We start from the raw sequence: 9,912 nt of genomic DNA, 5'->3' as shown, positions 1-9,912 counted from the left end.
TATATATCCTCAAGATATTTTGGAGACGATTTTCTAAAAATTATATCGGAAAAATTAACATTTAAGAATCCAGCAGCCAATTATGGTTATTTATAATTTTGTTGAGAACCCTAAATTCTCGACAATTAAGTTTTTAAAAAAGAAGGTTCCTATAATCTGTGAGAATTTTCGGTAACGCTAATTTCCGGAAACTGGAAAATTTCGGACATTATAATATTACCGATGTTAAAAAATTCTCGAATCTGAATAAGTAGAAAACCTGTTTTTACTAAATGTTCATGTACACCAAACTCTCGCTTTCAGTCCAGTTTCGGGGGTTGTTTTCAAATAGCCTTCGACTGATTTCGGGGGGACCGAAACTATATATCTATATATAATTATAATGACGTAACCGCTTTCGTCCTGCTTTTCTGAGAAACTATGGAGCCAACAGTTCTAGGAAGGCCGAGAACGGAGTGACTGAGTGCGACAGTTTGATGTACTTTATTACAAATAATAAAACGAAAAGAGGTGGTGAAAACTGATAAAATTGCAAGAGGTATATATCCTAGAACACACTAAAGATTAATCTGATCCAGTATCAACATTTGCAAAATTTCAGAAATTTTTAGTTTAATCTTAATCAATCTAAAATTCTAAATCAATAATATTGGTTTCCGTTCTGAAAGTTTCAGTTTATTAAATCACCTATACATATTAAATTCAATTTTCCACATTATCCTAATAATTTCAGTATTCGAAATCCCGGACCATCATTTCAGATTAATAGAGTGAGTAAAAATCGTTTTCCGTTGGCTAAGAATGTAGCAAGCATAACCAGCCTAAATTAAATAAGAAAAATTGAGAACACCATCCAGTTACGTCTCCAGAACAGGTTTGATGGAATGCAGGAAAGGCACCAATTTGAGAAACAAGACCAACTGCATTGTGAACTCGCATCCGACCCACCTCAACTCGGCGACACAAAGGGCCCCAAAAAGAGCCGCCTGGGTACAAAACCGTCATACGATCAGCTTTAGAGACCGTCAAGTGGCTGTTACGCGAGGAATACGAGACTGTCGGAGAAGAATTCGTTTGGCGTTCGAGAGGGTCGTAAGGTTGCGAGAGGGAGCGACTCTGCTGAAGCCAGGCATAGTATAGGGACCGAGTGAGAAAACGAGGAAGGAAGAGAGCGAGAGAGAGGGTCACTGGGTCAGATTCGTTGCATGCTCCGGGCTCCTACCTCATTTCTCTTTTTTATTTTTTATATCACTTTTCATATTTTGTAAATGTCTTAGAACTTGATTGATTTGTCTATCCTGATCAGGTGGTCATTAATCGAAATGCGATTTTCACATTCTCCCTTTCATTTCGAAAGATCAACTTCGGGGTTTAATGAAAAGTTGATTTTATCCGAGAGTTTATAAGCTGGAAACCTTATTGTTTAAGTTTTTATCACAAAGTTTTACTAACAGACGGTTTTTTACTTATTAGGTCAAGTTTTTTTTCTCCAATGTCTGGTACCAGCAGTTATATTTCCTGCCAAGCACTTATTATTTGAATGGAAATTAACGAAAATTAATAGTTTAAATAATTTTGGACACAGGATCATGGTTTAGACTTAAAAAATTACATATTTTTTTGGTCACCAAATGGAACAAGTTTAGGGGCTGCGTGAAAAAAAAAAAAATTGAGGGCTTTTTCGAACACCACAGTGAACAATCTAGAGGTTTTATGCAATTCTTCATTCTCTTTTCTTCTGAGATAACCTTTTCGTTTCCAATAACCTTGCATACGAAACCATAAGTAGTGACTATAATGAACGATTAGTCATCGATGAAATTAAGCGGCACCTTGATTGTCACAATATTGAGAGTTTTTAGAATGCGAAGTAATCCAAATAAAATCACGTTAGAAATACAAATTATCTGCGGTACCCATATAATTTTGATTGATTCCAAATTTTCGCAGTGTGTCTGAGAAATTACACGAAAACTGCAGAAATGCATCAAGGCTGTGTTTTTATATTTGAATGCTTATGGCTGCGAATTCATATGAATAATGTGAGGAAAAATGAAAAATCTTCGACTCGAAAGAATAGTTCAATGGTCAAAAGAATAAAACGAAACCTTCATCATTAAGATTCAATAAAAATAATTGCATATTTTCCTAAAGAGAAAGTAAAAACTAAACCTCTAAATAAATAACTAATGTTGAATAAACAGTTTTAACCTGAATTATTATTTTCTAAAGTACGCTTATAAACCTCTGTCAAGATTTGCAGAAATTAATAACAGATCTTTAGAATGAGTTTGAAACTATACTTCATTAAACTGACACATTGCGGAAAAAACAAATTAATCCATTTAGACATCTCAAATGTCAAATGTACATCTGTAAGCTGTTTCAAAATTCTGTAACTTTGTGCCTGGCTTTATGCATCGTCATTCCTAAGGATTAAATCCTCGACCTTCCTCAACTATTTCATGATACTCGACTGTCCTAAAAACTTGAGTAGACCCAGCTCAGTATTTAAAAATTTGGAATTTTTTAATACAAGTTTATTAAATTAAAACATTACAATTCAGAGTCGGAAGGATTATAAACTTTCTCGTTTTAAGCACTGAAAAATTTCCGCTTTCTAGTTGAGTTTTAAAAAATGGTTTACGATCGTCAAATTCAAACAAATAAAAAGGTGGAGAACTGCAAAAAATGTCACTCTATAGATTCATGACTCAGTAAGTATAATATTTTGTTCAATTTTTCGTTTTCAATCCAGATCATAAAAAGTTTACATTTTATGAAATTAATGACAAACTTAATGATCTTTAGGAGGAAATTTTGTGTTAAATACGTTTTTTCAATTGTTTAAATAGTTTCCATTTGTTGAACCCTTAGAGAGTACCAAGGATCCAGCGGACCCCACTTAATGTTTAATCTAATTTTTTTCATACTAAAATTTCAATTCCCAATTGAAAATTTTAGTATGAAAAAAATTTAGATCAAACTTGGGGTGAGGTTCGGTAGACCCCTGTACTTTCTAAGGGTTAAAGAACTAGAGACATCTAATTAAATGAGTTAATTTAAAATTCAAATTTCATTGTCGAGGTTATTGCATCGGATTTCGAAGCAAATAATAATAATTTAAACAATTGAGGTATCACTCCTGAAGGAAACAATATTTAAATAATGAACGACGCAGTGTAAGAGAATACAAAAAACTAGAATTATCTCCAACTTTCCCATTAAAAGTCAGACATGAATGATTCATAATGGTTTAATAAACAATTTAATAATGTCTCACACACAAAGTATTATTCCCAGTATTCATTAAGTATGTTATTAGTTCAAGTAAGTCCTAACTTTTCATGACTTAGCAAGGAAAAATTTAAACAATTAAAAAATATTAACATCTACATATGAATTATTCTATGACTTGGCAGGAAGAAAATTAAGCAAATATAAATTCTTTAATCCATTCAGAAATAACTTAATACAGAAATATTATTCTCAACATTGACTTCTTGGGTCAATAATTCCAAATAATACTGACTATTCACCATTTACAGGGAAAACTAAAATTTCTTAAAAAATAATAATTGTTTACATAATTGGAATGTTTCAAAGTGCTTGCAAACTTCTCAATCATCGAATAAAAAACAATGCTATTTTGCATTTTCGGGGCAGTTTCCGAGCATTCTACTTTGGATTCCTTGAATATTTCTTAATAAGTGCCACAAATTCAATTTAATTTTGAATGTATAATATGTTAAAAATATACTGTAAAAAGGAAAATATTAAATATTTTTGGAGATATTGTCAAAAATGTCCAAGTCCGCATACCGTCACTAATCAGGTAGTCGGAGCGCTTGGGTCGGAGCAATGTTTCTATCACAATTGTTTTGTATATTTTTTTGTCCCATAAATTCTGGGAAGGCTGATTACTACGTTACTACGCTTACTACGTTTATTACGTGGACCCGGAATCGCCGATTGATCGGCAAGTCACTGAAACTAATAGTTATACCGTAACGAATCTTCAAACGTGATTATCTCGAAATTGTCTTTTCAAAAAATGTTCGTGCTGTGAATTAAAAAGTTATTGACCGATTAGGCTGAAATTTTCAGGGGTTTCTCTTTATGGTACTATCGGAAGGATATACCTCAAAGTTTAAAGATATCGGGTAATTAAATAATTTTTTAGGGTCAAAACTGTTGAAAAAATGGTCGAAAATTTGACCTTCGATTAAACAGCAGATATAAATTTTAATTTTCAACTTTTTTTATTATTTTACAGGTTTATCTTTCCCTTTAACACATAAGTAATCGAACAAAAAAAAACCTTTTTTATATCAGATAAATTAAAAATTTTTGACAGCTGCAGCAGTTTTCGATGCCTCGGAGCAGAGGCTTGAAGAAATATTCTGCAGGGTCGCCATTTTGTAAAAAAAAGAAAATCACATGTTTTTTTACACTTGAACAATTTAAGAAAAAGGTATTAGAATCAATAAATGATCTAGTTATTTTATCAACTTAAAAAAAATTCTTTAAAATTGATTGATTTTACCCTTTATAAAGGTATCACCCCCTTAATAAGAAGTAGTTTTTACCCATTTTTTTTAAACTAAGCTTTTCCAATTCAAAATCATATGTTAATTTTAAAGGCCCGGGCACGTCTTATAATATTTAATATGTCTTAATATATACCTATATGCAATGATGGAAACCAGAGAGCTTTTATAACGATAAATCTGCCAATACGAGTTTACAAAGGAAGGATGATGGAATTACTTCCGGCAGGTCTGTTTTACAATTTAGTTTATTTTTTCTTTATCCCAAGACAAGCTGTCAATAGAGTCTGAATTGTTGCATAATGTCAACGTGAGACCTGGCTCTTGAAGCTCTCTACTCCCTCCTCACTTCCCACTCTTTCCAACCATCGTGAACACATGGCCCTGCGAGTTCAGGCCTGCACGTTCGCCGAACTGATGATATTTACTCTTCGTGCGTGTTAGCCGCCTTTATGAGTTCACATTTCGACCTTTTCCGCCGTAACAATACTTACACTTTAACGCCGTCGCGATGCTTCTACTTTGTGCAACGCTAACAATCTTCTCTTGTTTAAAAATTAGATTTTTAGAATGTCGCTTCCCTAATGTTTCTGGAGTGCATCAATTTTTCAGTATGTTGAGAACCACAAAAAGTTTCAAAACACTCGGAACTCATTAGAACTAGATTTTATCTGGAGTAAACTATTACAGAAAAGGTACTTGAGAAATGTTTAGTCTCAGGGAAGATGATGTTTATTTTATATATATAAGAGAGTGAAGAAAACAGGATTAGACTGTTTGGTCTCCTGAGAGGTTCTATTCTGAAGTTCCTACTTTTTTGGGAAAATATTTTCTTTTTGTTACTAATTTTAAGATGAAAAACTTCTTTGAAACGACAAAGTATCAAAATAATGACAGGTGAAGCTATGCACGTCTAATTAAGAACTGGTTGAGAAATGTTGACTAGTTTTAACTGGATATGTTCGTAATCTGTTCTCGTTCAACTTCTGAACTCATAGAAAGTCTTCACATCCTATATTAGTGCCAGGACAGGGTACTCTAATTTTTTTACTCCCAGCCCCTCGACATTGATCAATGCCATACAACTGTTTCCCCCTGTTCTATTTTATTGTGAGCCGTTGCATGAATAGGTTCCATCAATGTATTCTTGTCGCATTAGTGCTTAACCCTCGCTCTATACAATAACATTGGGGAATCGACTCACCTGCCGATCGAGTTCATAACATCCCGCTGGCTGTGTTTTGACTTCAAGAAGTTGACAACCCTCTCACTCACGTATTTCTTAACACACACTATCGCGCACAACCTCCAAAATATTGTCACTCATAAATTTCTGGTTCACTTTTTAATCTCGTTCAATCCTTCAGTCGCACTTTCCCAATCACTGATCAGCTTTATCCGCCCGCTAGGTCAATTCGCACTGCATGCTGCTGCAACGGTTCCTGATAAAAGGGAGAAATTCTGGCGCGCCCGGCGGTGTCCTGATAGGAACTGTCCTCGACAATGCCGAGAGTGGAGTGGAACGTGGTGCCCGCGTGCGTGTGTCGATGCACACGTGTGTCTGTTCGTTGAAAAGAGATAGAGAAAGGAGCTCAGATCAGGAAGCGTGGGGTCGGAAGGAGAAGGAGTTAGTGGCGAGAGCGGAGGAAGGGAGTCCCTCAGTCGGAGTTACAATAGAAATAATCACCGCGTCGAAGCGTCGGCTGACTGACTGAAGCAGGAGGCCGCGGATGAGATTCGGCGGGCGCTGCCGCTTCGCCGCAGATCAGCTCCGTGCGCTCCCCACAGGACACTTCTCCCGCACTCGTCAATCCCCTCCCATTCATCTTTCTCTCTCCCTTACACTCTCACACCCCTCTTTCTCCCTTTTGCGCTCTCTCACTCCTTCACTATTCCCCTCCCCTCTTCGCCACGAGACGGTTTCGCGAGCGTGCCACGCCCTTTTCACTCTGACTCCGCCCAGTCTCTCCTACACCCACGCTGAGATGTTCCCACCTCTTCCTCACTCACTTATCTCCCTCTTCGCTGGATACGTTGTCTTCTTCTGCCAAGACGGAAGGCAGGAACTCTCTCCTTTCCCTCTCATTCTCGTCTTGTACAGAACTGCTCAGGAAAGAGAAGAGATAGCACCCGCAATACAGTAGTTGATCTCCAGTTCGTCGAGCGAGATCTTCCTCTCTTAAGATTCTTTCAAAAATAGATTCTTCCATTAATCCATTGAGACTATCCGAATAGGACCGTCTAATCCTAATTGTAAGTTAAAAAAACTCTTTCACGTTTTGAAAATTCTTGGGAGGTCGCTTGAAGAATGACAATAACGAATTGGAAAGCGCGCCAGAGTGGCCGGGACAAATCACCGCCTCCAAAACCGAGTCAGGTGAGTTGTCGGTGGCTGCGCATTGTCTATTGTCTCGCTCGGAGGCGGTTGGTGGCAGCACAACCCCCGGCCGGAGCGGTCGATCCAATGAAGGGGAAGGCGGGGGAACGAGGGAGCGCTGAAACGGGCCAATGGGAGCTGAGGAGCACCCGCACAAATCACAATGCTCATTGTTGTCGTCGAGCTGTCCGCCCACACCCCCTTGACGTGCTCTTCCCTACCTCTGCTAACAGTGGGTGCCCAGATCGGCCGAGGTAAGCATGCTGGTTCTCCATTGGCTCATCTGCACCTTTCTCACTCGCAGTTGGTTCCGACCCAGCAATTTACATTCACAGATTCTTTAGTATAGAACTCAGGGTGTTAGAATCACATTATCAGATAGATTTTTCTCAAAGAGACCAATCATGATTGTATTTCTTTTGTTCCAACTGGTTTAATCACTTGAATTCGAAATTAGTAGATATGATATCGGTAATATCGTAAGTATAATAATCGGTACATTTTGAAATCTAAAAGAACAATTAAAATGTGCAAAAGTTGTACGAGAGTACTTATTACATTAGTGAAAGGTAAAAATGTTTGTTTTCTGTTTTACATCTGCAAGAGCACTTTTTAAAGAAGAGTACTATCATTTTGGGTTGGGTCTATTTTCCTATTGTCAACTATAATATAATAATCCAGATCTGACACACAATTTTGTGGATCTTAAATTTGGCCCTCTCTAGAGTCTAGACCCCAGCTTAACAGCCAATCTTAGCAGTAGATGGCGCCACATTAATTTCGGGGCCTAAAGTGGTATGATTATAAATCTCCGAAGTTTCAATGTAAAGTGCAAACGTAAGAAATATTTTAATTAATAATTGAAAAAGTGACAAAATAAGTGAAAAAATGCCAAAAGGGAGCACAAGACGAGTGCGAAGGCATCGTATACTTCAAAATATTCCTGAGTTACATGTTGAAGATTATAATAAGTAAATTTATCAAGCATGTAAAGATGAAACAATGGATCAACAATGACGTCATAAACAGATTTTTTTCCACGTATTTTTAGGTGATTTAATATTATCAGTATATGTAATTAGAACCTTCTTATTGTAGTATAGTCGCTTTTGTAAAAATATAACCTAAAGAGCTGGTGCAATATTATAATCCGCTTATTACAAAATAACTTTTTACATTTAAGTTCAATATAGAAATTGAAAGCAACTTCAATTTAGAAATTGAAACCAAAAACATACTGCAAAATACTTCAATAGTTCATCATACACAAATGCTGGCTGTTAAATTGCATCTGTCGACTTTTTCCGTTTGCTCCAAAAAAAGTCTTTTTTAAATATTTTTTTTCTATACTCTACCGAGAGAATGAAATCGCCCACACAGTTTTTTCTTTAAGGAACACTGAAAAAATGGTATAACTGTTGTAGCTAGAAATATATTACTGGGGAGATATAGCTGAATGTGCAATAAAGTTTAGGTAGAACTGCAAACTAGATAGCTAACATATATAAACCGTCTGTCTCCTGCAGACAGAAAATGTGGGAAATAATTATATCATTATTTGATAAACATTCTAGTAGTCATGATCAAACAGCATATTTCCTATAATTAGTTTGCTCGTACAGATAAAAATTCTAACCTAAAATAATTGTAGAATCAGTTTTATGCCTGTAAATTGAAATGCATTTAAAAGATTTACCGCCTTGCATTAGTTCGCAGAACACTAACACCCGACTTTTCCGTAAATACAAGAAGCTTGTGCCTCGTGTCGTGTGGCTTGTGATAGTTAAGAAATAAATAATATACTCTCTAAATCTGAATTAGTAAAATTTTACTAATTGATAGTAAAATTTCACTAATTCAATTAGTAAGAAGTCTGTTACTAATGATTAGTAGAAAACTACTAATTTGATTAGTGGATATTTTCTACTAATGAAATTAGTAAAATTCCACTAAACAATTAGTAAAATTCTCCTAAGTAATGAGCAGTCCTAGCCGTTGTAGTGTTTACTAATTGAATAGTAAAAAGTTTTTGTGGATCTGTCCTTAAATAAACTACGAATCTATCGCCTGACCCTTTACACAGATAATGTAAGGCTGATCGGCACTTGCAGAATAAAGTTGTGAGTATTCGATCCTTCCGGCAGTACGCGAAGATTTGAGTTTCGAATAGTAGTACTCTTTGGTCGATAAACATGGTTAATTCCTTGCCTACTTGTACCATAATTAGTTTCTGTGTCCAACAAATCAACAACTTTTTTCATATTTTTGGACGAAGTACCATTATTATGTACTTTGTCAATGACACCGGAATAATTTCTTTCCTTCATACATTTATTTACCACAATTCAACATTTTGACACCTTCGGTACAGCTTCACGTCGCTTCTGATACGCCGCATAACCCAGCATAACCTCAAATGGCGTGGCATCGCTTGGCGCCACGGACTGGCGCGAAACGGCAGAAGGCCATCTAAGGAAATGACTTCTGATTGGTCAAACTCACCACCGTTCAGTAGTTCGTTAGTCATCGTGCTCGGTTACTATTGAATTAGAAAATCGAAGTTACTAAATAATAGTGAACCGTGTTTACTACTTGATATTAGTAACATTTTTACTAATTTGATAGTAAAATACTTACTATTTTAAAAGGAAAACCTCAAAATATTACTATTTTCTTAGTAAACCATACATTTACTGATTAAAATAGTGAAATTTCACTAATTCAGATTTAGAGAGTATAGAGTGATGCAACGACAAAAATGGAACCGATTATGGAAATAAGAGATTTTTTGATTAACTGTAACCTCCAGAATTATAATGAAGCTCTCAAAGGAAAGTGAGTATTCTTTTATCAGTGCGCGTATAACATCAAAAAATCTTTGTTTACAACTTTTTTTCGATACGCCCTATTGTATATATTGATATGTATTGATTATAACTAACTGTTTTTAAATTAAGATTTTTAATAATTAAGTCATGTATGTAT

The 9,912-nt window shown here is 35.7% G+C and overlaps 1 protein-coding gene across 2 annotated transcripts in view; it reads right to left on the bottom strand.

The window, feature by feature from the left end:
- LOC117172365 (transcription factor SOX-13) overlaps nt 1-9,912 on the bottom strand; it is a 407,080-nt gene that overhangs the window by 83,315 nt on the left and 313,853 nt on the right. Inside the window, exon 1 of one of the 2 annotated variants that reach the window (XM_033360217.1) lies at nt 5,755-6,237. The exons of the other annotated variant lie outside the window; for it this stretch is intronic. Within the exon in view, the coding sequence (XP_033216108.1) occupies nt 5,755-5,771 (17 nt within the window). The 5' untranslated portion in view covers nt 5,772-6,237. Of the gene's footprint in view, nt 1-5,754; nt 6,238-9,912 lie in introns of those variants that run through there. 2 annotated transcript variants of the gene reach the window in all.

This window comes from Belonocnema kinseyi, chromosome 5, assembly GCF_010883055.1.
Source record: "Belonocnema kinseyi isolate 2016_QV_RU_SX_M_011 chromosome 5, B_treatae_v1, whole genome shotgun sequence".
In the NCBI taxonomy this organism is placed as follows: domain Eukaryota; kingdom Metazoa; phylum Arthropoda; class Insecta; order Hymenoptera; family Cynipidae; genus Belonocnema; species Belonocnema kinseyi.
The sequence above is the reverse complement of the archived record's forward strand: the minus strand, read 5'-3'. Positions and strand labels throughout refer to the sequence as shown.